The sequence below is a fragment of the Jaculus jaculus genome, chromosome 10 (genome assembly GCF_020740685.1).
Source record: "Jaculus jaculus isolate mJacJac1 chromosome 10, mJacJac1.mat.Y.cur, whole genome shotgun sequence".
NCBI classification, from domain to species: Eukaryota; Metazoa; Chordata; class Mammalia; order Rodentia; family Dipodidae; genus Jaculus; species Jaculus jaculus.
This window is the reverse complement of record NC_059111.1, coordinates 101,627,284-101,653,955: the sequence shown is the minus strand read 5'-3', so window position 1 is coordinate 101,653,955 and position 26,672 is coordinate 101,627,284. Positions and strand designations below refer to the sequence as shown.

Genomic DNA, 26,672 nt, shown 5'->3' with positions numbered 1-26,672 from the left:
GAAAAAGGCAGAGAGAGACAGAGAGATGGGGGTGTCGGAGAATGGGCACACCAGGACCTCCAGCCACCGCAAACGGACTCCAGACGCAAGCGCCACCTTGTGCATCTGGCTTATGTGGGACCTGGGGAATTGAACCTGGGTCCTTTGGCTTTATAGGCAAACACTTTAACCGCTAAGCCACTTCTCCAGCCCTTCTTTATTTTTTTATTATGAGGTGGTCTCACTAAGTTCCCCAGGGGTCTTGAACTTTTGATCCTTCTGCCTCAGCCTCTTGTAGCTGAGATTAGAGGCCTAAAGCATGGAGCCCAGTTTGTTATTTGTTTGTTTGCTGGCTTGATCAACTTCCTAATAACTAAGAATAGGACTTCACAAAAAACAAACAGGGTGCATTGGTACCCGACCTTAGTGTTAGCACCTGGGAGGCTGAGGTAGGAGGATCACCGTGAGTTCAAGGCCAGCCTGGTGCTACAGAGTGAGTTCAGGGCCAGATCCTGCCTTGGGGAAATACAAAATATAAAAACTTCCTCCAGAATTTTCTCTTCTGAAGAGGTGGGCTCTGCAGCTTACAAAGGGGTTAAAAAAAAAAAAAAAAGAGCTAAAGTGCCGGGCGTGGTGGCGCACGTCTTTAATCCCAGCACTCGGGAGGCAGGGGTAGGAGGATTGCCGTGAGTTCGAGGCCAGTCTGAGACTACATAGTGAATTCCAGGTCAGCCTGGGCCAGAGCGAGACCCTACCTCAAAAAAAACAAAAAAAGGGCTGGAGAAATGGCTTAGCGGTTAAGCGCTTGCCTGTGAAGCCTAAGGACCCCGGTTCGAGGCTCGGTTCCCCAGGCCCCACGTTAGCCAGATGCACAAGGGGGCGCACGCGTCTGGAGTTCGTTTGCAGAGGCTGGAAGCCCTGGCGCGCCCATTCTCTCTCTCTCCCTCTATCTGTCTTTCTCTCTGTGTCTGTTGCTCTCAAATAAATAAATAAATAAATAAGAGCTAAAGAAAAACACTGGGCTGGAGAAATGGCTTAGTGGTTAAGCGCTTGCCTGTGAAACCTAAGGACCCCAGTTCAAGGTTCCATTCCCCAGGACCCATGTTAGCCAGATGCACAAGGGGGCGCACGCATTTGGAGTTCGTTTGCAGTGGCTGGAGGTCCTGGTACGCCCATTTTCTCTCTCTCTCTCTCTCTCTCTCTCTCTCTCTCTCTCTCTCTCTCTTAACTGCCTCTTTCTCTCTCTGTCACTCTCAAATAAATAAATAAAAATTAAAAACAAACAAAACAAAACAAAAATAAAGAAAAACACTGTCAAGAACATCTACCTTCTAACACCCCCTTCTCTGACACCGCTTCTCTGTGCAGACATGTGCCATGTGGTGGAGGGGTGGTAGGGAGAAGGCGAAGGAGTGCCCGACTGGTGATGGGAGTCTTGGTAGTCTTGGGTTCCGCCGCAGCCTCTGCCAGCCGGGCAGGGCAGCCTAGGGAGGGCCCAGGGTGGTACTGTCACTTCCAGTCCTGACTCGCTGTCGCTCGCTTCCCTGTGTTCGTGATCGGGAGCATCTCCCCAATAGGGGCTTTTTTAGCTCATCGTGATTTTTTTTTTTTTGCCTTTCCTTTTCGAATTTCCTCACTCCACTGGGACCTCTGAGGAGCACTGTCATTTGCAGGCTGGGTTCCCAGTGGCCTGCTGGGTCACGAGGGGAGAGCTGCTGAGGCCAGCAGGAGGATGTGGCAGGCTGGGTCAGCCTGTGCAGGCGTCACTCCCGACAGGGTCCTGGGAGAAGGGCTCTGCACTTCCTGGAGCTAAATGACTCCATAAATAGAAGGAGGATGGGAAAAGGATTCGGTCATCCCTTCCCTCCCGCGCACTCAGCTCTTCCCTGGTCGTAAGACTTTGCACTTCTTGTAAATGTTTTTCAATCACATGTCCCTGACAGTGGGGGATGGGATGTGAGATGTGCTTTCTCCTACAGTATATGCCCCCAAGGAGGAACTGAAGCAGGGCTGGAGAGGTGGCTTGGCAGTTAGGGTGCTTGTCTGCAAAGCTTAATGACCCAGGTTCAGCTCCCCAGTACCCACATAAAGTCAGATGCACAAAGTGGATCATACATCGGGAGTTTGCAGCAGCTGGAGGCCCTGGAGTGCCCACTCTCTCTCTCCGTCCCTCTTCTTTTCTCTCTCTACTTGGCAAATAAATACATTTTTTAAAAAACACTACTTTATTTATTTATTTATTTGAGAGCGACAGAGAGAAAGAAAGAAGCCGATAGAGAGAATGGGCGCACCAGGGTCTCTAGCCACTGCAGACGAAGTCCAGATACATGCGCCACCTTGTGCATCTGGCTTATGTGGGTCCTGGGGAATGGAACTGGGGGTCCTTAGGCTTCACAGGCAAGCGCTTAACCGCTAAGCCATCTCTCCAGCCCCAAATAAATACATTAAAAAATATTTTTGTTTATTTGGTAGCAGAGAGAGGGTATGTTAGGGCCTCTTGTTCCAGCAAAAAACCCCTCCAGACTTGGGCTAGAGAGAGGGTTTAGTGGTTAAGGTGCTTGCCTAGGAAGCCCAAACACTTGTGTTCCACTTTTGAGATCCCACATAAGCCAGAAGCACAAGGTGACTCAAGTGCACAGGTGGCACACGCATCTGGAGTTTGATGACAGTGGCTGGAGGCCCTGACATGCCAATTCTCTGTCTCTCTCGCTCTTGCTCTCCCTCTCTCACATTAAGAAAATAAAGACCAAGCCGGGCGTGGTGGCGCACGCCTTTAATCCCAGCACTTGCGAGACAGAGGTAGGAGGATTGCCAGGAGTTCAAGGCCACCCTGAGACTACATAGTGAATTCCAGGTCAGCCTGGGCTAGTGTGAGACTCTACCTTGAAAAACCAAAAATAAAATAAAATAAAATAAAAAGGCCAAAATCCCAGGGGTGGTACAACATGCCTTTAATCCCAGCACTCAGGAGACAGAGATAGGAGGATCATTGTTAGTTCAAGGCCATTCTGATAATACAGAGTGAATTCCAGCTCAGCCCGGGCTAGAGTGAGACCCTACCTTGAAAAACAAACAAACAAAAAAAAAATATATATATATATAAATAAAATAAAAGCCAGTCTGTTGGGCTTGCCTCAAAAAAAAAAACAAAACAAAAAAAAAACCTCCAGACTTATGCCACTTTAGTTTTACATGGGTACTGGGGAATTGAACCCAGGCCAGCAGGCTTTGGAAACAAGTGCATTTAACTGAGCAGTCTCCTCAGCCCCTTTTATTGTTTTTCAATTCATTTGGGGCTTAGAAAAGAAGGAAACTATACACCTTCGATACAGTGGCCTGATTTACTTCCCTAAGGGCTCAGCACATACTCTTTTTTTTTTTTTTTAGGCACGGCCACCATGCTCTGCCATGTTTTTATTGATTTATTGGTTGGTTGGCTGATTGAGGAAGGGTCTGTGACCCTGGCTGACCTGGTACTCACTCCGTAGTCTCAGGCTGGCCTCGAATTCACACTGATCCTCATACCTCAATTTCCCAAGTGTTGGGATTAAAGGCCCCACTAACTGGATGTTTTTATAACCACTAATGACTTACTCCATCTAATTAAGAATTGCACCCCCAATTTGGATTTTTAGCTCAAAGAAATATTTGAGGTCATACTTTTCAGCACATACTCTTACTTAACAATACCTTCCCAGGTCTACAGAAAGCTTAGGTCTTGTATCGTCTGCCTTGTTAAGATTTCACATGTTCCTGGACCTCCAGGTGTGACCCTGGCAAAGAAAGGGACTTTTTTGGTGACCTAGATAATTTGGAAAATGGCCACATCACACTCAAGTGGTTGCGCAGGCTGCAGGCAGACAGACTGGGGCTTTTTAGTTTCATTAGTAGATGATCCTGTCCTGAGCCACATAGATGCAGGTTCGTGTTTATATTTATTTATTTATTTGCAAGCAGAGAGGAAGAGAGACACAGAGAGAAAATGGGTGCACCAGGGCCTCCAGCCACTGCAAACGAACTCCAGAAGCATGCCTCACTTTGTGCCGCTGGCTTACGTCGATACTGGGGGAATTGAACCTGGGTCCTTCGGCTTCACAGGAAAGCACCTTAACTGCTGAGCCATCCCTGCAGCTCCGGGTTCACTCGTAAAGCAGCCACACATGCATAGCCTCCTTTTTCCTTTTGGGGAAGTAGGCATGCGTAGCTGAAACACAACACTGTGTTAGTGGAGAGCTACTTAAAGAGAGACACAAAGGTTGTCTTCTTGTAGAACCTGATGAATGCTGACTGTCCCGAGTTGGCTGGGTCGAGTGGGAACACAGTCCCTTGGCCACTGGATCTCTCTTATGGACAGACTGTACTCTAGTCCACAGGGAGGGAAAGCAGTGCCTAACAGGATGTTTCTGGTTCCAGCCGTATAGATTGACCCAATTCCCCAAAAGTGAATCTGATTGAATCTGAGGGGAGAGGGCCACTCTGTGGCTCAACTGGGGCTGCCTGAGGTTGAGGGAAGGGGCAGTTTGCAGGAAATGACTCCATGTGAAGTAGGCTGGCCCCAACGTGGCTTCACTTACCTACTACTGTGCTTTGCTGCTTAAAGCATTTTGCCTTTGCCTGACTTAGTCTTTGTGCTCACCAAAACCCCAGCCTGAAGGTTCACGCACCAAACATTTCGTTTGTTTGCTTTTTAGTTTTTAAAGGCAGGGTTTCACTCTAGCCCAGGCTGACCTGGAATTCACTATGTAGTTTCAAGGTGGCCTGGAACTCACAGTGATCCTCCTATCTCTGCCTCCCCAGTGCTGGGATTAAAGGTGTGCGCCACCACGCCCAGCTAACATATATTTTTTTGTTTGTTTCACCAAACTTTAAAGTTTTTTTTTTTGTTTATTTTTTATTTATTTATTTGAGAGTGTCAGAGAGAGAGAAAGAAGCAGATAGAGAGATAGAGAGAGAGAATGGGCGCACCAGGGCCTCCAGCCACTGCAAAAGAACTCCAGACGTGTGTGCCCCCTTGTGCATCTGGCTAATGTGGGTCCTGGGGAATTGAGCCTCAAACCAGGGTCCTTAGGCTTCACAGGCAGGTGCTTAAACTGCTAAGCCATCTCTCCAGCCCTCACCAAACTGCTGGTGAAGGAGGGAACAGTGGCATACAGCAAGGACTATTGGGGCCAACACAGATCTTTTTAGATCTTGTTTATTTCCCCCAAGATAGGGTCTCACTGTAGCCCAGGCTGACCTGAAACTTTGTAGTCTCAGGCTGGCCTCGAACTCACAGCAATCCTCCTACTTCTGACTCCTGAGTGTGGGGATTAAAGGCATGTGCTCTTTTTAGATCTTTTTTTTTGGGCGGGGGTTCGAGGTAGGGTCTCACTGTAGCCCAGGCTGACCTGGAATTCACTGTGGAGTGGCCTCGAACTCACAGCAATCCTTCTACCTCTGCCTCCCGAGTGCTGGGATTAAAGGCGTGCGCCACCACGCCCAGCTTCTTTTTAGATCTTAATGGTTCCATTTGTTAAGCTGTGTAGTCAGTTTCTTCCTCTGTGAAAGGAAGTAGATGGCTGGCTGCTAGATAGTCTGCCTTCCTTCTTTCCTCTCTCTCTAACCACTTTATTGAGATATGATTCACGTACAGTAATGATTCAGTTAAGGTGTGAACAATTTAAAGGAGTTGTTTTTTTTTTTGAAGTAGGGTCTTTCTCTAGCCCAGGCTGACCTAGAATTCACTGTGTAGTCTCAGGGTGGCCTCAAAATCACAGTGATCCTCCTAAATCAGCACACCTATTTAATCCCAGCACTCGGGAGGCAGAGGTAGGAGGATTGCCATGAGTTCTAGGCCACCCTGAGACTCCATAGTGAATTCCAGGTCAGCCTGAGCTAGAGTGAGACCCTACCTCAAAAAAACAAAAAATATCTATCTATCTATCTATCTATCTATCTATCTATCTATCTATCTATCTATCTATCTATCTATCTATCTACACACACATACATACATATAACTTATTTGAAAGAGAAAGAGGTAGATAGATGACAAAGAACAAGAAAGAGAGGGAAAGGGAGAGAGAGAGGGAATGAATGGGTGTGTCAGGATCTCCAGCCACTGCAAATGAATTCCAGACACGTGTGCCTTCTTGTGCATCTGGCTTATGTGGGTACTGGGGAATTGAACGTGGATCCTTAGGCTTCATAGACAAGTACCTTAACTGCTAAGCCATCTCTCCAACACCTTAATTGAGTTTTGTTTGTTGGTTAGTATTCGTAAGTGTGCAACAATCACAATTTTAAACATTTTTTCACCCCATAAAGTAACCCATGCCCCTTAGCCATCCCTACCTCTCAATCCCATAAACCCCCACATGATTAAACGACTTTGTGTCTATGAGTTGCTATTTGGGATATTTCATTTAGCATGTTTTCATAGTTATTCCATGCTGTAGCATACATCTGTAATTTGCTCTTTTGATGGCTAAATAGTATTCCTTTGTATGGATACACCACATTTTATTTAGCTGTCCATCAGTTGATGGCCATTGTTTTTGTTGGTGGTGGTGGTAGTGATGGTGGTTTGTTTGTTTTTGTTTCTGACCAATCCGTACAATCCTGTGAACTTTTTCTGTGGAACCCATGTGGACCTAAGTTCTTATTTTTATTGGGAGATGTATCATTTGTGGATTAGTTATGTTTATGCTTATGTATCTGTTCATTTCCTTATCCTGACCTTCCCAGGAGGTTATGAATGAGAGTTATTTCCTGCTTGTTGCCCTTAGAAAAAAAAAGTCAGACTGCCCCCAAAAGCCTGACCCCATCAGGTCAGATTCTGAGGTCACTGTCACCAGGCCCTGGCATGGGTGAGAAGATTCTTGGATTGAGCTTGAGAGAGATGCAGATCCCACGTGATTCCAGTTAAAGCTGTCCAGAGAGCAAGTAACACGGCCCGAGGGGTGAAATACAGAGTTTAGAATAGAAAGTTCCGACTGAGATCTTTCTGCCTAGCACTGTGCTGGCGGGCAGTGCTCCCTCCCTGATCTCTCACCTTTAAAGTGAGGAAAGCCGTCACTGCATCTGGAAACAGATGGAAATCTGGCTCTTCATGGGCTGCTATTGTAGCTTGTTGCTGCTGTAGAGAAAGGCCATTCTCAGGAGCTCACAGGGCAGTAGGCACATCCACTCTTTAGTTGGACTCTCAATTATTCCAGCAACATTTATTAAAAAGTCTGCGATAGGGCTGGAGAGATGGCTTAGCGGTTAAGGCGCTTGCCTGCAAAGCCTAAGGACCCACGTTCAACTCTCCAGATCCCACGTTAACCAGATAGATGCACAAAGGTGAGGCAAGCACAAGGTCACATATGCCCACTAGGTGGTGCAAGCGTCTGGAGTTTGATTGCAGTGGCTGAGGCCCTGGGCATGCCAATTTCTCTCTCTCTCTCTCTCAATTTCTAAAATTAAAAAAAGTCTGTGGTATACCCCTGTAATCCCAGTGCTCTGAAGCAAGAGGATCATGAGTTCGAGGCCAGCTTGGGCTGCATAGCAGTAACCCTGTCTCAAAATATAGTCCATCTTTGGGTTAGGGATTGTTGCCACGACCTTCCTGTAACTGGCCCAAAGCACCTGACCGAGAGCAGCTTGTGGGAGGAAAGTTGATTTTGGCTTACAGACTCAAGGGGAAGCTCCGAGACAGCAGGGGGAAAGGATGGCATGAGCAGAGGCTGGACATCACCTCTGGCACAGCAGCGAGGCGCAGTACCACACAGGGAGAGTGAGCCAAACACTGGCAAGGGGAAACTGCCTGTAACCCCCAGTAACCGCCCCCCCCCCCGCAACAACACACCTCCACCAGCCAGGACCTAGCATTCAGAACGCGTGCGTTTATGGGGGACACTTCAAACCACCACAAGCTATAGCTCGGTGGTGGAGTGCTTGAGTAGTGAGAAGGGAGGAAGGAAGGGAGGCAGGGAGGGGGGACAAGAGGGATGGGACAAAACCCTTGTCTTAGCGATTTAGGATGGCACCATTACCACGTAGAGAGCGCATACACTTGAGTCTCAACTCTATTTTGTTCCACTGATCTGTTTCTTTTTCTTCCTTCCTTCCTTCCTTCCTTTTTGTTTTGTTTTTGAGGTAGGGTCCCACTCTAGCCCAGGCTGACCTGGAACTTACAATGGAGTCTCAGGGTGGGCTCGAACTCACGGTGATTCTCCTACCTCTGCCTCCCGAGTGCTGGGATTAAAGGCGTGCGCCACCACGCCCGGCTCTGTGTCATTTATATTTCTGATTACTGAAGGCTTCTAGTGGCCGGGTAGTATTTGCTTTCCTGGCAACCCCCAAAAGAGCATTTTGTAACAGTCCTTAGTAGAATGTTGAACTTGGATTTAGACAGAATATGTACGAGTTTCCCATGCTCTTCTCTAAAGTTGTTCTGTATGTGAAATAATTTCAGAGTAAAAGTTCTGATGTCATCCTTCTTCTGTTATCATCTTGACAAAGCTTTCAGAAAGTCAACACAAATTGTGTTCACAGATTTTGCCGTGGTTCTCAAATTGATTGATTCTTGTTGTGGTCAGGTTCGCATTGCTGGTCGAAATCACCCGACCAAGAGCAGCTTGAGGGGAAAAAAGAGGTTTACTTTGTTTTACAGGCTCCAGCGGGAAGCTCCACAATGGCAGGGGAAACGATGGCATGAGCAGAGGGTGGACATCACCCCTGGCCAACATCAGGTGGACAATAGCAACAAGAGAGTGTGCCCAACACTGGCAAGGGGAAACCGGCTATAACACCCATAAGCCTGCCCCCAACAATACACTGCCTCCAGGAGGCGTTAATTCCCAAATCTCCATCAGCTGGGAGCCTAGCATTCGGAACACCTAAGTTTATGGGGGACACCTGAACCAAACCACCACAACTCTTTTTTATTTTAGAGAGAGCATGACACAGAGAGAGAGAGAGAGAGAGAGAGAGAGAGAGAAACAGAGAATTGGTGCACCAGGGCCTCCAGCCACTGTAATTGAACTCCAGACGCTTTTGCCACCTAGTGGTCATGTGCGACCTTGTGCTTGCCTCACCTTTGTGAGTCTGACTTATGTGGGATCTGGAGAGTGGAATATGGTTCCTTAGGCTTCCCAGGCAAGTGCCTTAACAGCTAAGCCATCTCTCCAGCCCTTGATTTACCCTTGCAAATAAATTATACAATTCAGTTAGGGATAATCTGCTTACTGAATTACTGTGGCTTTTCATTGTCTATTTTTTTTTAATTTTTAATTATTTTTGTTCATTTTTTATTTATTTGAGAGTGACAGACAGAGTGAGAAAGGCAGATAGATAGGGAAAGAGAGAGAGAGAGAGAATGGGAGCGCCAGGGCCTCCAGCCACTGCAAACGAACTCCAGACACATGCGCCCCCTTGTGCATCTGGCTAACGTGGGTCCTGGGGAATTGAGCCTCGAACCGGGGTCCTTAGGCTTCGTAGGCAAACACTTAACCGCTAAGCCATCTCTCCAGCCCGTCATTGTCTAATTTTTTTAACATTAAAAAAATGACTTAAAATTTATTTTTTTTAATTATTTCATTACTATTATTATTTGGTTTGGTTTTTTGAGGTAGAGTTTTGCTCTAGCCCAGGCTGACCTGGAATTCAGTATGTAGTCTCAGGGTGACCTTGAACTCACAGTAATCCTCCTACCTCTGCCTCCTGAGTGCTGGGATTAAAGGTGTGCACCTGGCTATTTTATTTACTTCAGAGAGAGAAAGAGAAAGGCAAACAGAGAGAGAATGGGCACGACAGAACCTCCAGCCACTGTAAACAAACCCCAGATGCATGTGCCACCTTGTGCATCTGACTTACGTGGGTCCTGGGGAATTGAACCTGGGTCCTTCGGCTTCTCATGCAAACGCCTTAACTGACAAGCCATCTCTCCAGCCCTTTTTTTTTCCACCAACAATAACCAATTAAATAAGAGAATATACTAACATACTGTAATAAAGGTATGTGATTGTGGTGTCACTCCCACAGTGTCTTGTACTATCCTCGCCCTTCTTATGATGACAGGAGATGCTACAAGGCCTGGGGGATGAGAATAAGTGGGGTGAGCGATGTAGCCCCAGGCCTTCTGGTGTGTGTGGAGCTGCTGTGTAAAAGCTACTTGAACCCAGGTCCTGCGCTGCCAGGACAGGCTTTCCTGAACTGGAAGCACAGGTCAATCCTGGCTCCATTCTGTATGAGTTATTGTGTGAAATTAAACACATGACCTAATGCTTTGAGCTCTCATTTCCTCATCAGAAAACTGTAGGAACATTGATTTCTGTAGAGACTAGAGGTAAGAAATGGTTTCTGTCATTGCTGAGAACAGAGAGAAGAAGGGAGAACAAGTTTAAGTATTTGGGAGTTGAAAGAAGTTAGAACCTGACTCTTCCCAACTCAGTGACCTGCAGGATACAAAAGACAAGAGGGGGCTGGAGAGATGGCTTAGCGGTTAAGCGCTTGCCTGTGAAGCCTAAGGACCCCGGTTCGAGGCTTGGTTCCCCAGGTCCCACGTTAGCCAGATGCACGAGGGGGCGCACGCATCTGGAGTTCGTTTGCAGAGGCTGGAAGCCCTGGCGCACCCATTCTCTCTCTCTCTCTCCCTCTGTCTTTCTCTCTGTGTCTGTTGCTCTCAAATAAATAAATAAAAAATTTAAAAAACAATTTTAAAAAAAGACAAGAGGAAGATGTGGTGTGAGTGTATGTGTGTCTGTGTGTAAGTGTGTGTGGAAGCCAGAGGTCAAAGTTGAATGTTTTCCTCTATTGCTCTTTGTTATGGGGACAGTGTGCCTCAGTAGCTTATGTTTGGCTAGTCTAGCCAGGGGCCTCTTGTCTCTGCTTCCCCAGAGTTGCAGTTATAGGCACATGCCTCCACCTAGCATGGGGATCTAAACTCAGGTTCTCACACTTAGATGGCAAATGTTTTACTGATCGAGTCATATCCCTAAGCACAAAAAGTGACTTTTGACAGCTGGGTGTGGTGGCACATGCCTTCAATCCCACCACTTGGGAGGCAGCTACCTACCAGTGGATCACCGTGAGTTCAAGGCCACCCTGAGACTACATAGTAAATTCCTAGTCAGCTTGGGCTACAGCGAAGCCCTACCTCGAAAAGCCAAAATGAATAAATAAATAAATCTGACTTTTGCCTGGCATAGTGGTGAATGCCTTTCATCCCAAACACTCAGGAAGCCCCCCTTAGGGGTAGGAAGATTGCCATGAATTCGAGACCAGCCTGGAGCTATAGAGTGAGGTCCAGGTCAGCCTGGGCTAGAGTGAGACCCTACCTCAAAAAACTTAACAAAAAAGTCGTGGTGGTGCACGCCTTTAATCCCAGCACCCAGGAAGCAGAGGTAGGAGGATTGCTGTGAGTTCGAGGCCACCCTGAGACTCCATAGTGAATTCCAGGTCAGCCTGGGCTAGAGTGAGACCTTACCTCGGAAAAAAAAAAAAAAAAAAAACTTAACAAAAAAGCCAGGCGTGGTGGTGCACGCCTTTAATCCCAGCACTCAGGAGGCAGAGGTAGGAGGATCACTGTGAGTTCAAGGCCACCCTGAGAGTACATGGTGAATTCCAGGTCAGCCTGGGCTAGAGTGAGACCCTACCTCAAAAAAAGAAAAAAGAAAAAAGAAAGTAAGGAAGGTAGGGAGGGAAAGAAGGAAAATTATGAATTCAGTATTTCATAACTCATACTCTATTATTGTTATTATTATTATTATTTTGGCTTTTTCAAGATAGGGTCTCACTCTAGCCCAGGCTGACCTGGAACTCACTCTATAGCTCCAGGCTGGCTTCATACTCACAGTGATCCTCCTACCTCTGCCTCCTGAGCATGTGCTGTGGTTAAAGGCGTGCGCCTCCATGCCCATCAAACTCATACTTTTTTGCTTATTTCCTGATACAGGACCTCATGTAGCTTGGGCTGACCTCAAAGTTACTATGTAGCTGAGGAAGGCCTTGAACCCCTGACCCTCCTGCCTGCACCTCCCTGGTTCTGAGGTTGCAGTCTCTGCCACCATAGCCAGCTCTGTTACTGCGCCTTGAAGGGTGTATGAGAAACTCACACTGACTTCATCAGGGCTGACAGCAGTAACTATCAGGCATTATTAACTGAGGAGGCCTGACATCCTGGACCTCTGTGGAGCATTTCATGTTCATATGCAAGAAGACCACTAAATGGTCCTTTTCTGGTTTTGCTCTCATGGTATGGTGAACCCAGAGGCAGCATGTGGAAGTATTTTCACATTACCAACGGTACGTGGAATAAAGCATGACTTGCAAATGCTGTCAATGTTTGCACGCTGCTAGGGTGGTCACGCTCCGTCTGTGTGAAACAGCGTTCTGCAGCTGTGAGAAAAGCCTTCCTGAGTTTAGGAAAGTGAAGAAGAGACGTCTTGAGATGCTCCTGGCCTCATGAGCATCAAGTGTGGTTCCCTCTGCATTCTCAGGCTGTGTTGGCCAGATTCCCAGGGGCTTCACTTGTTATGCTGACAGGTGCCGTCAGGAAAATACTGATCCGGTGGCTAAAAAAATGTTATTGTGAGCTGGGTGTGATGGTGCATGCCTTTAATAGAAGGATCTCTTTGAGTTGGAGGCCAGCCTGGATTTCAAAGTGAGTTCCCTGTCAGCTTGCGCTAGAGTGAGACCTGGCTTCAAAGCAAAAACAAACAAATAGTCCTGGAGAGATGGCTTAGTGGTTAAGGTGCTTGCCTGTCAAGCCTAGGGACCCATGTTTGACCCTCCAGGTCCCTCATAAGCCAGACGCAGAAGATGATGTAAGTGTGCAAGGTCACACATGTGTGCAAGGTGGCAGACACATCTGGATTAGCTGGCGGCCCTGATGTCTCAAAAAAATTACAAAACAAGTATATACATACATACATACATATATATATATACATATATGTTTGCATGTATATACTGGTCTTTGAGGCCTTTTAGATGCAGAGGAGCCGTGATATTGAAGTCAGCACAGGGAACTACTAGTCAGTTTTCCATTAGTATAATAAGCCTGAAAGGATCAGCTTAAAAAGAGGAGAGGTTTAAAGCTTCCAGGCCAAGTTCAGTGGGCTCTGTTCTTTATAGGATTGTGAGGCAGCGCATCCTGGCGGAAGCACATGGTGACTCAAGGCGGGCCAGGGTTCCATCCTTCTCTTCCAGCACAACTCCAGTGCCTGAAGATCTGCCAGTAGGGTCCACCTCTTAAAGGTTTTACCACTTCCCCGGGAACTGGCAAACTTAACACGTAGGCCTTTAGAAGACATTTAAGATCCAAACTATAAGCCAGTCATGGTGGTACACACCTATAATCCTGGCTCTGGGGAGGCAGAGGCAGAAAGATGGAAAATTGGAGGACCAGTTTGGAGTATATAGTAAGATCCTGTCTGAAAAAATGATCAAAATTTGAAGCATTCAGGAGGCTGAGGTAGGAGGATCACTGTGAGTTCAAGGCCAGCCTAGGATTACAAAGTGAGTTCCAGTTCAGCCTGGGCTAAAAAACAATAAAAATTCAAGCTATGTCATGAAAGATGATCAGAAAAGATATGCATCTGGGTTCAAGGAGGAGAACCAACTCACCCTGTGACAACGATGCCTGCTTCCCATTCCCAGCTACTCTTAAAAAAGAAAGGTGAACTAGATACTCTCAAAAGAGAAAGCAGGGCTAGGGAAATGGCTGAGTGGTTAAGGCATTTGCCTGCGAAGCCTAAGGACCCCAGTTCAATTCCCCAGGACCCACGTAAGCCAGAAGCACAAGGGGCGCACGCATCTGGAGTTCGTTTGCACCGGCCGGAGGCCCTGGCGTGCCCATCCTCTCTTTCTCTCTGCCTCTTTCTCTCAAATAAATAAATAAAATATTTTTTAAAAAAGAGAAAGCAAAATTAGACTATTTCTGTTGTTGACTGGCATTTGAAACAATATCAAGACAAACCTCAGGTCTCATTGCTGTACCCACAACTCAGACTTGGAGGGCCTGTGAATTCTGTGAGGAACCTCCCTTCTGCTTGTCAACGTTCACAGTGTTTCTTCAGAAGTGAGGCCCATACCTCATGTGGCCTTCTGCTCTGACTGCTTTCACACATGTGCTTTGTCAGAGCACGTCTGTTGTGTGCAGGAGCACTTCACTCCTATCCAAGCAGAGTATGGACAAACCACTCTCATTAGCCACTGTCCATCCACATCTCTTTTGCTTTAAGATTTGTGGAAATTAATCCCAGCACTCGGGAGGCAGAGGTAGGAGGATCGCCGTGAGTTCGAGGCCACCCTGAGACTACATAGTGAATTTCAGGTCAGTCTGGGCTAGAGTGAGCCCCTAATTCAAAAAAACCAAAAAATAAAAATAAAAATTTAAAAATTGTGGAAATTACTCTCTTACTTGTAACCCCCCCTCCCCCGGCTTAAACGTGCCAAGTTTGCTTTTTCTAGCAGTCCTTAATGCCAGAATAGCCAGGCTTCTTTCTGTAAGTGGTAGTAATGCAGCATTTCTGTCCCCACATTCAGGGTGTATCACCTCCTTAATGCCTGTCACCATAACAACCCCACTCGACTTCAGCGTAAGCCTAGTCTTACTGCTCCCAGGATGCACAGGCACCCTATTTAAGTCACAAACGGGTAATTAATGGCCCAGTAGATAGGGACAATGCTCTTTTGTAAGTTGCAGCTCTGGGAGGCCAGGCCGCAGAACTTCCATGGCTGCCCCTCTGGTCTCCAGAGTGCCTTTGCTGGATGACCAAACTGGCCGCCGAGGAAAGACGGGCAGGCAGGCAGATGGGTGGATTCCAGGGTGCCCCGGGGTTCCCGCTCTATGCATGAGCTGGCACAGTCCATTTCTTCTGCAGGCTTCTCCTTCCTACCTGTGGGAAAACACTTGCTATCTGAGCCTTTTTCAGAGAGACATTTGTTTTGCAATTGATGTTTTCACAGTTAAACAAAAATTTTTTTATTTTTATTGTTTTTATTTGAGAGCAACAGACACAGAGAGAAAGAGGCAGAGAGATGGGAGGGGGAGGGAATGGACACGTTAGGGCCTCCAGCCACTGCAAACAAGCTCCAGACACGTGCACCCCCTTGTGCATCAGGCTAATGTGGGTCCTGGGGAATCGAGCCTTGAACCAGGGTCCTTAGGCTTCACAGGCAAGCATTTAACCACTATACCATCTCTCCAGCCCTTTAAAAAAAATTGTATTTAAGCCAGGTGTGGTGACGCACACCTTTAATCCCAGCACTCGGGAGGCAGGGGTAGGAGGATCACTGTGAGTTCAAGGCCACCCTGAGACTACATAGTGAAGTCTAGGTCAGCCTGGACTAGAGTGAGACCCTGCGCCGAAAAACAAGCAAGCAAGCAAATAAACAAGCAAAAAGGGCTAGAGGGATGGCTTAGCGGTTAAGCTCTTGCCTGTGAAGCCTAAGGACCCTGGTTCGAGGCTTGATTCCCCAGGACCTACGTTAGCCAGATGCACAAGGGGGTGTGTGCATCTGGAGTTCGTTTGCAGTGGCTGGAGGCTCTGGTGCACCCATTCTCTCTCTCTCTCTCTCTCTCTCTTTCTGCCTTTCTCTCTGTGTCTATCACTCTTAAATAAAGAAAAAAGAAAGAAAGGAGGGAGAGAAAAGAGAAAAAGGAAGAAGAAAGAGGAGGAGGAGTGGAGGGAGTTTCCAGGCCCACATCAAGGAAGGGTGGGGGGTGGGGGATTGGTTTGCATGGAGCAGAGTGCCGACCGTAAGGGACGACTGTATAGATTGGCTGTTCCCCTTGATGTCTCATGTGATCCTCTACCAGAAGGGGACAGGAGAGCAGAGTCTGGACCATCCACACAGCGAGGCTCCAGAAGCTTCAGCTGTGTGAACATTCTGGTGGGGACAGAGTTCTTCTCCATTATGGGCTGTGTGAGTCTGGGGGCCTGGCTTCTCCCAAGGACTGGACGCAGTTACGTCACAGATCTGTCCCAGAGTGTAGGGCACTGGGTTGCTGGCTAAGGCATGGCTCCATCCCCACCTGAAACGCACCCAGTCTGGCAGGCCCGTCTGTTTCTGTCATTGTTCAGTTCATGGGGCCCTGCCTTCCTTTTCCCGTTTTGTTTTGTCTTGTTTTGTTTTATTGGGGAGGGTGCTCTCTAGCCCAGGCTGGCCTGGGACTCATGGGGATTCTCCTACCTCTGCTTCCTGAGTGCTGGGATCAAAGGCTTCTGTCACTACTCCCGGCTACTTTCCTTCCTCTTTTGATTTTATTTAGTTATTTTGTTTGTTTGTTAATGTGAGAGAGCAAGAGTGTGTGTATGAGAAAGAGCGAATTGGCGTGCCAATTCCAACTCCAACTCCGGGTGTGTGTGACTCAGTGCACATGTGCCGCCTGGTGCGCTTGCATCACCTTGCGTCTGCCTTACGTAGGACCAGGAGAGTTGAACATGGGTCCTTAGGCATTGCAGGCAAGCGCCTGAACCGCTAAGCCATCTCTCTAGCCTGCTTCCCCCCTTTTTAACTGGGGCCCATGTTCACTTCTCTTTTGGTCTTTTCTTCCCTGGCCTCCTCTCTTCTTGCTCCCAATAGTTGTGGCATGTTTTGATTTTTTTTTTCTTAAGGGGACAGATGGGTGCCCAGGCGAAGACATTGGGTAGCCATAATGTCACTTTCAGGTTAACATATACCATTCTAGGGGAGGGGATAGGTCCCTTGGAAACCTGAGGAGTTGGGAGAGGATTCCCTGGAAGTTTCATGGAAAAGACCCATGAGTCCCCTTGTATGTCCTGGAGACAGCTCCTCTCCCTCAGGGGAAATGGGCTAGTTGGGGATCGTGACTTTCAGAATTTCTCCCTGTGGCTCTCTCTGACGGCCTTGACTTCCTAGCCACCAATAGCTGGGCGATGCCCTCTTGGGCTGTATTGAGAAATGCTGTCATTCTCACAGCGTGCTCTAGGGCCCTGCTGTTGAAAACTCACATCCCTCAGTTCTGCTCCTTGGGACATTTGACTCTGCAGTATCCCAAGGCGGCTTCCTTGGCATCCTCACGGTGTTTGTTATTTTCAAGTTTGAGGGAGTCGGTGGGATCTTGGGTTTGCTGAGACTGGTGCCTTCCTTTCCTTAGACCAGACAACTCATAAGCGTTCCTGTTTGGTTGGGAATGGCTGGAAGGGCCTCTCCTCCGGGGCTCTGCAACCCGAGGCAGTGTGGGCATAGAGGGCAGCAGAACAGTCAGCTGCCCTGCGGAGGAATTCCCTCCTCCGGATGTGCTTTATTTCTTGGGTCACTTACAGGAACGCTCTTCTTCAGGGACCATGAGCTTACCACCGTGCTTCTTAGGCTGACAAAGCTGTGGTTTGTCTTTTTGTTGTTGTTGTTTGTTTTTTGAATATATTTATTTGATAGAAAGAGGCAGATAGAGAGAGAAAGAGAGGGAGAGAATGGGCGTGCCAGGGCCTCCAGCCACCGCAAATGAACTCCAGGTGCGTGCGCCCCCTTGTGCATCTGGCTTACATGGGTCCTGGAGCATCGAACTGGGATCTTTGGCTTTGCAGGCAAATGCCTTAACCACTAAGCCATTTCTCCAGCCCCCAAAGCTGTGTTTTATTATGTTTGCCTCTCCATGGTGATAGGAGGTCCCATGGGTCTGGTTTTGCTTTATGCAATGTGAGTTACCTGAAGTCAGCCATGGTCTGGTAACACAGTATACAATGAGAGAGAGAGAAAGAATGAATCCACATTCATATAACTTTGATTATGGTATTATTGGCTATTGTTAATCTCCACTGTGCCTAATGTAAAATTAAATTTTATCATAAGTATCAGTGTATAAGGAAAACATTTTGGAAGTTAAAAGTATATTTTGACATATACAAATAAAACGAATAAACCTATGGGAAAAAAAAAAAGAAAAAAAGTGGGCTGGAGAAATGGATTAGTGGTTAAGGCATTTGCCTGCAAAACCAAAGTATGCCAGTTTGGTTCTCCAGAACCCACAAAAACCAGATGCACAAGGGGGCGCGTGCATTTGGAGTTCATTTGTAGTGGTTGGAGACCCTGGCGTGCCCATTCTCTCTTTCTCTCTCTCTCTCTCTCTCTGCCTCTTTCTGTCTTTCAAATAAATAAATTAATTAATTACATTTTTTAATAAAGAAAAAGACTCAGGTGTGGTGGTGTGTGCCTTTAATCCCAGCACTCAGGAGGCAGAGGTAGGGTTCGAGGCCATGGGTTCGAGGCCACCTTGAGACTACATAGTAAATTCCAGGTCAGCCAGGACTAGAGTGAAACCCTACCTCAAAAAAAAAAAAAAAAGAAAGAAAGAAAGAAAGAAAGAAAGAAAGAAAGAAAGAAAAGAGTGAAAAACTGCATATGTTGGGTTCCATGCGATTTGGTTTTTATCAGGCATCCACTGAGGGTCTTGAGTTGTTTTCCCCATGGGTAAGTGGGGACTGCCGCACATTTTCTTAAAATTGTTGGTAACATTGGTTAAAAGGCACCTCCGAAGAGGTTGGCAGAGGTGGGGCTCTAAGTTGGGGGAAAGGCTCGGGCTGGTCCTCGTGTCCGTCCTCACAGAGCAAGGATGGTAAGTGGTGCGGGCTGAGGAGCGGCCCGTGCAGCTCACGGAGTGTGTCTCCCTGTCCCCCAGGCCACCTGGAGCTCCTGCCGGCGCTCACACGATGACAGTTTGCAGCCCAGCAGCGGGCAGCCACAGCCAGACCGAACCCCCGAGCTGCAGATCGGCTGACAAGTAAGGACCTCCCCCCGCATCCTGGCTTCTTAGTCTCCTTTCTTTCCCCACCTGTCTGCTCACTCACCCCACTTCCTAAGGGAAGGAGTCATCGGTCTAGTTCAGCCTACCCTCTGCTACCTTCACTCAAGACTTGAGACCAGAGCGATCAAGAGAAGGTCTGGGGCTGGAGAGATGGCTTAGCGGTTAAGTGCTTGCCTGTGAGGCCTGAGGACCCCGGTTCAAGGCTCCATTCCCCAGGTCCCACATTAGCCAGATGCACAAGGGGGTGCACGCATCTGGAATTCGTTTGCGGTGGCTGGAGGCCCTGGCGCGCCCATTCTCTCTCCTTCTCTCTATCTGCCTCTTTCTCTGACTATAGCTCTCAACTAAATAAATAAAAATATTAAAAAAAAAAAAAAAAGAGAGAGAGAGAGAAGGTCTGGTGACTGTGGAGTGTTCAGTGCCAAGGGACGCATCGCTGTCATGTCCTCCTGGGCTCAGGGAACATGTGGAACAGAGCCCAGGGAAGGAATGCTGAGAAGCAGAGGATGCGTAGGAGTGCCTTGTAATGCTGACTTCCGAACGCGAACTGGCTATTGCATGCGTGACCTCACAGCACAAGACCAGCAGAGTACTGGGCCCATCAGCAGGTTACCGTGGATGCTGGAGGAGGGGACAAAAGTCATCAACATAGGAGAGAGAGTAGTTGAAAAGAAGAAAGGGGTGTATGGAAGTGGGAGGGAGAGAAACGTTTTAAAAAGAGAGAAGAGGGCCTGGAGAGATGGCTCGGCTGCTAAAGATGCTTGTTTGCTACCCAACAGCCTGGGTTCGATTCCCCAGTACCGGCATTAAAGCCAGATGCACAAAGCGATGCCTATGTCTAGAGTTCATTTGCAGTGGCAAGTGGCCCTGGTGCACCCATTCTCTCTATGTCTTTCTCTCTCCTCTGTTTGCAAATAAATTATATTTATATATATATTTAATTTTTTGTTTATTTTTATTTATTTGAGAGCAGCAGAGAGATTGAGAAAGAGAGAATGAGCACGTCAGGGCTTCTAGCCACTGCAAACGAACTCCAGACGCGTGCGCCCCCTTGTGCATCTGGCTAACGTGGGTCCTGGGGAATCGAGCCTCGAACCGGGGTCCTTAGGCTTCACAGGCAAGCACTTAACCACTAAGCCATCTCTCCAGCCCCCATAATATATATATTTTAAGAGAACATCTGGTTAGTACCTCATGACGCCAGGGCAAATCTTCATTATGCCTTCCAGGCCAGGGTTTCTTTTTCTAGCTAGTAGGGTGCACAGTCCTTTCATTTGTGTCTGAGCCCTAAATCTTTGCAGCCGTATCTATTCATGGCCAACCTTTCCATCTCCTACCAGCTTGGTGTAGAGCCTTCGCTCTGATGCCCCCCACCTGCCGTAAAGCAGTTGGTCACCATTCAGCTCCTCACAGCTCTGTAGCGTGGACTGAAACCCCTTTGAAGATGATCGAATCCTGAAAACAGAAACTGTGGGTGCAGGACCCACATGGAGAAGCACTCTTGTCTGTTTGGGGACACTTAAACCCGCCTCATCACCATTTCTCATGCTTAAGTGCAGTAAATCCAACATGATTGTCCAGCAAACCAATCTCTGTTCCTCTCAGGTTCCAGGTAGGGCCTTAGTGACTATGAATCACCCCAGGTGGTTTGGATATTAGGCAGTAACTGTAATGGTTTCAGTAGCACCAGTTGCCACCTGTTACTATATTCTGGGGTGTATTTATGTATATTAGCTCATCAATTCATTCAATTCATTGAATGCATATATATTGACTACTTACTATGTTCTGGGAACAGCAAACAAGATTAGTTGGGCTTCTGTACTCAACTAGAGAAGAGATAAAAAGTTCTTGGGCTGGAGAAATGGCTTAGCAGTTAAGCGCTAGCCTGTAAAGCCTAAGGACCCTGGTTCGAGGCTTGATTCCCCAGGACCCACGTTAGCCAGATGCACAAGAGGGCGCACGTGTCTGGAGTTCATTTGCAGAGGCCCTGGTGTGCCCATTCTCTCTTTCTGTCTCTATCTGCCTCTTCCTCTCTCTCTGTCACTCTCAAATAAATAAATAAAACAACAACAACAACAACAACAAAAAGTTCTTATCATAGAAGAAAAAAAATGGTGGCAGGGGAATGAAATATACTTCAGCGGTAGAGTAATCGCCTAGTATGTGTGAGACACTGGTTTAATCTGGATGCTATCATTAAAAAAATAATAATAATGTAGGGCTTGAGGGATGGCTTAGCAGTTAAGGTGCTTACCTGCAAAGCCAAAGGACCCAGGTTCAATTCCTCAGGACCCATGTTAGCCAGATAAATGCACAAGGGGTCGTACACGTCTGGAGTACATTTGCAGTGGCTGAAGGTTGTGGTGCTTCCATTCATTCTCTCTCTGTCTCTCTCTTTCTCTGTCAAATAAATAAAAAAATTTTAAAAGTGTAGAGGCCTGGAGAGATGGCTTAAGTAGTTAAGGCATTTGCCTGCAAAGCTAAGTACCCAGGTTTGATTCCCCAGTACCCACGCAAGCCAGATGCACAAGGTGGTCCATGTGTCTGGAATTCGTTTGTAGTGGCTGAAGGCCTTGGCACACCCGTTCTCTCCCTCTCTCTCTCTCTCTCTCAAGTAAATAAATAATTTTTTTTTTTAATGTAGAAAGTACCCAAGTCCCTCCAACTTCATGTACTTATCTGCTGTGCAATGCTGTGTGATAGCATAGTACATTAAAGGCATGCATCACTGCTCTTGGCTGGCTGGCTGTTCTCTTTCTATTTCTCTCTCTCCCTTTTGTAGTTTATATTTTTATTGACAGTTTCCATAATTGTAGACAGTAACCCATGGCAATTCCCTCCCTCTCCCCACTTTCCACTTTGAAACTCCACTTTCTATCATACTCCTTCCCCTCTCAATCAGTCTCCCTTTTATTTTTTTATTTTGATTTTGATTTTTTGGGGGGGTTGTTTGAGGTAGGGTCTAACTGTAGCCCAGGCTGACCTGGAATTCACTAAGGAGTCTCGGGGTGGCCTCGAACTCATGGCAATCTTCCTACTTCTGCCTCCCCAGTGCTGGGATTAAAGGCGTGCACCACCACGCCCGGCTAATGATGTCATGATCTTTTCCCTCCCATTATAAGGGTTTTGTGTAGGTAATGTCAGGCACTGTGAGGTCATGGATATCCAGGCCATTTTGTGTCTGGAGGAGCACGTTGTAAGGTGTCCTACCCTTCCTTTGGCTCTTACTGTTCTCTCCTTATTACGTCTTGCTTCTGGCATTGTGAGAACAGAAACTGTACATTCTAAGCCAGTTGTGAAGGATCATTTATTTAATCCCAACAGCTCTCAGGAGGCAGAGGTAGGAGGACTGATGTGAGTTCAAGGCCACCCTTGGGCTACTGAGTGAGTTGCAGTTCAGACTGAGCTAGAGTTAGACCCGGGAGCACCACAGAAAGGAAAAAAAAACAAACAAACAAAAAAAACAAAAAAAAAAAAAACCTAAGTTCTGCCATTTAAACTCTCAATAACATAGCAGCGATTGTGGATCGGACTAAAATCTGAATTAACTCATACTAATAGTGTCCTCAGTGGTGACAAGACAATTCTTTTTCTTTTCTCTTGTGTAAGCACTGTGTTACAAGTCCTAGTTTATAAGCACTTTATAATAATTTATATATAATTTATAAGCAATTCTGCTCTGATGCCATGGGAAATGTGTTTGTGGGCTAGAGAAATGGCACATCAATTAAGTCTCTTGCCTGCAAAGCCTAACAACCCCGGTTCTGTTGCCTAGTATTCACGTAAAGCCAGATACACAAAGTAGCACTTGCATCTGGAGTTCATTTGCAGTGGCTAGAGGCCCTGGGGTGCCCATTCTCTTTGTCTCTGCTTGTAAAATGAATAAATAAACATATATATATATATGTTTTTTTTTAAGTGGCACAAGCGCCTGGCATTTGCTTGCAGCAGCAAGAAACACTGAAATACCCATATACACATATGCAAACAAATGAGTAAATAAAAATTATAGAGAGAGAGGAAATGTGTTTGCAAAAGACAAAAAGAAAGTGTTCACAATTTTTACAAGTTTCTAACTTATACTGTACAACCAAGAACATCAGCATAAATTGTGTGCCAATGACATAATTGAGGGAGAAGTCTTTATGTAAACAACTCATAGGCTTTGGAATGGCAAGTTACAGTAACAGGATGCTTGCAACTGTTAATTTTTCATCCCTCACTGTGAACCTTAACTGGAGTTTTAGGGTCTCTACAGTCAATGTATTCTGAAAGCATGCCCCATGAGGTTGGTCCCTGCATGTTTATTAATCTCAGCAAATCTAATTACTGTGCTCTTAGTAAACTTTGCAGGCAAAGAATGTTTTGCATTTCAAAACACACATATTCTCATTCTCATTAGGTAAACTTAGAAAAAAAAATTTTTTAGGGTCTTACTCTAGCCTAGGCTGACCTGGAATTCACAGACTGTGGAGTCTCAGGGTGGCCTCGAATTCACTGCAGTCCTCCTACCTCTGCCTCCAAATGCTGGGATTAAAGGTTTGTGCCACCATGTCCGGCCTGGTTTGCTTTTTTTTGTTTGGGGGGTGGTTAAAGGTAGGGTCTCACCCTAGCCCAGGCTTACTTGGAACTCACTCTAGTATTAGGCTGGCCTCAAATTTACAGCAATCCATCTACCTCTGCCTCCCAAATGCTGGGATTAAAAATGTGCCACAACTACACCCGACCTTAAAAATGTTTTTCTTTCAAAATAAATTTTTAAAAATTTTTTGTTTGTTTTTATTTATTTATTTGAGAGTGATAGATAGAGAATGGGCACGCCAGGGCCTGCAAACGGAACTCGAGATGCACGCGCCCCCTTGTGCATCTGCCTTACGTGGCTGCTGGGAAATCAAGCCTTGAACTGGGGTCCTTATGCTTCACAGGCAAGTGCTTAACTGCTAAACCATGTCTCCAGCCCCCAAAATAATTTTTAGCATCTTTAACGGTGCTAACTAATCTCTTAGAATTACATTTGAAGGGTGTTTCCCCACATGTATTTCTTAGTCCAGAACTTTATGCATTCATGGCACTATTTTGCCACTCCATCCACTACAGAGGCATCTGCCACATGGGGCTTCTGAGTCCTGGACTGATGGCCGGTGCAACTGAATCCAATTTAATTGGATTCAAGTTCTTATAGCCTCATATGACTCGTGACTGTGCTGGACAGCGCATTTTTAGACCACATTTGAAATACCAGTCAAGCTGGGCGTGGTGGCGCACGCCTTTAATCTCAGCACTGGGGAGGCAGAAGTAGGAGGATCGCCGTGAGTTCGAGGCCACCCTGAGACTCTATAGCGAATTCCAGGTCAGCATGAGCTAGAGTGAGACCCTACCTTGAAAAACCAGAAATAAAATAAAATAAAATGCCAGTCTCCCTGTTTATTCACTCATTCATTCAGGCAGCAGGTACCTATTCACCTCCTGCTCTGCCAACATTGTTCTAGAAGCTTTGGAAGCAGCAATAGTCAAAACAGGCCAAAAGAAAAAGCGACCCTGTCCAGGAGAGAGCCAGCTCCAGCAGCGTGCTCCAGAGGAGGTTCTGTTGACTGTACCCAGCTCATCATGGCTTTTCCAAATCACAACAGTTTGTCAAGCCCAGAATTAGCAAAAGCGTGAGGTCTTGAGGCACTGTCTGGTTTTAGTCATTGGGAAGAACCATTGCACATGAATGACAAAAACAGGAGAACTGCATGATCTTTTCCTTCATGAAATTCCTCCAGGTGCTGTGAGTGGCTCAGTGCATGAGGCCTTGAGTTCATGAAGAGATGAGGGAAGGAGGAAGGGAAAACCTAAAGTTGTTTTATATATATATATATATATATATATATATATATATATATATATATATATATATATATATATATATATAAGCTTATATGAGAGAAGCCAGGTGTGGTGGCGCACGCCTTTAATCCCAGCACTTGGAAGGCAGAGGTAAGAGAATCGCCATGAGTTCAAGGCCACTCTGAGACTACATAGTGAATTCCAGGTCAGCCTGAGCTAGAGACCCTACCTCGAAAAACAAAACAAAACAAAATAATAATAATAATAAATAAATAAAAGAGAAAGAGGCAGATAGAAGGAGTGTGCCAGATCCTCTAGTCACTGCAAACAAACTCCAGGCGCATGCGCCACCTTGTGCATCCAGATTTCATGGGTACTGGGGAATCAAAGCTGTGTGCTTTTACTTTGCTAGCAAGTGTATTTTATTTTTATTTTTAATTTTTTTGAGTCAAGCCCAACAAACTGTCCTTGGGTGTTTTGTTGTTGTTGTTGTTGTTTGTTTGTTTGTTTTTGAGGTAGGGTTTCACTCTAGTCTAGGCTGACCTGGAATTCACTCTGTATTCTCAGAGTGGCTTCGAACTCACGGTGATCCTCCTACCTCTGCCTCCCGAGGGCTGGGATTAAAGATGTGCGCCACCACGCCTGGCTTCTGTCCTTGTGTTTTTCTATGACATGGAGAATCAAACATGGGTACTTAGGCTTTGCACACAAATGCCTTAACCACAGAGAAATCTCTCCAACCTTGTTTTTTATTTTTTGATGTAGGTCTCATTCTAGCCCAGGCTGATCTGGAATTCACTATATAGTCTCAGGCTGGCCTCAAACTCACAGTAATCCTCTACGTCTGCCTCCTGAGTACCTGGATTAAAGGCGTGCTTCATCATGCCCAGTTAGGTGTTTTATTTTGGGGGGGGGGGTTGAAGTATTGTTTCACTAGCTCAGGCTGACCTGGAATTCACAATGTAGTCTCAAGGTGACCTCAAACTTATAGCGGTCCTCCTACCTCTGCCTCCCAAGTGCTGAGATTAAAGGTGTATGTGTGTGTTTTAATCCATTTTGGTAAATAATTTCTGGAAATGTGTCCATTTCTAAGTTTATTTTTAAATATTTTATTTATTTGAGAAAGAGGCATATTAGATAGATGATAGATAGATAGATAGATAGATAGATAGATAGATAGATAGATAGAAAGAAAGAAAGAAAATTGGTGTGCTAGGGCCTCTAGCCACTGCAAACGAACTCCATATGCATGTGCCACATTGTGCATCTGGCTTACATGGGTACTGGGGAACTAAACCTAGGTCCTTAGGTTTCGCAAGCAAGCACCTTAACCACTAAGCCATCTCCCCAGCTCTATTTCTAAGTTTTTTTAAAAAATTTATTTATTTGAGAGAGAGAAAGAGGTAGAGAGGTAGAAAATAGGTGTGCCAAGGCCTCCAGCCACTGCACATGAACTCCAGATGCGTGTGCCTCCTTGTGCAGTTGGCTTACGTGGGTCCTGGAGAATCGAACCGGGATCCTTTGGCTTTGCAGGCAAATGCCTTAACTGCTGACCCATCTCTCTAGCCCTGTTTCTAAGTTTTTACATTGGTTGGAATAAAGGGTTTCATGCTGTTCTCTTGTATTTGGAGTGAAGTCTCATGCCTTGTTTTGGCTGCTGGATATTTGTACCTCTTCCCTCCTTTCCCCTCCCCTCTGTTTGCATTAGCACAAAACCAATGGTAATGATAGCCACCATTTATTGTACACATGCCACACACTTTACATGGCCTAATCTATAGCCGTCTTCTTTTTTGGGGGGTGGGCAGGGGTTTCGAGGTAGGATCTTGCTGTAGCTCTTGCTGGAATTCACCATGTAGTCTCAGGGTAGCCTCGAACTCATGGCGATCCTCCTACCTCTGCCTCCCAAGTGCTGGGATTAAAGATGTGCGCCACCATGCCGGTGTAAAGTGATATATTTTTTAAATGATAGCTCCTTGTTGGCTGGAGCTATGGCTTAGCAGTTAAGATGCTTCCCCACCAAAGAACCCAGGTTCAACTCCCCAGGACCCACATAAGCCAGATGCACAAGGTGTGGCACATGCATCTGGAGTTCTTTTGCAGCTGCTGGAGGCCCTGATATGCC

The 26,672-nt window shown here is 46.4% G+C and overlaps 1 protein-coding gene across 6 annotated transcripts in view; it reads left to right on the top strand.

Annotated features, from left to right (window-relative positions):
- The window catches only part of Dennd2a (DENN domain containing 2A), a 129,219-nt gene that overhangs the window by 19,886 nt on the left and 82,661 nt on the right, over positions 1 to 26,672 (top strand). For all 6 annotated transcript variants that reach the window (XM_045160718.1, XM_045160715.1, XM_045160714.1 and 3 more), the window contains exon 2: positions 18,590 to 18,691. In XM_045160718.1, coding sequence (XP_045016653.1) covers positions 18,621 to 18,691 — 71 coding nt within the window. In that variant the 5' untranslated portion in view covers positions 18,590 to 18,620. The remainder of the gene's footprint in view (positions 1 to 18,589; positions 18,692 to 26,672) is intronic.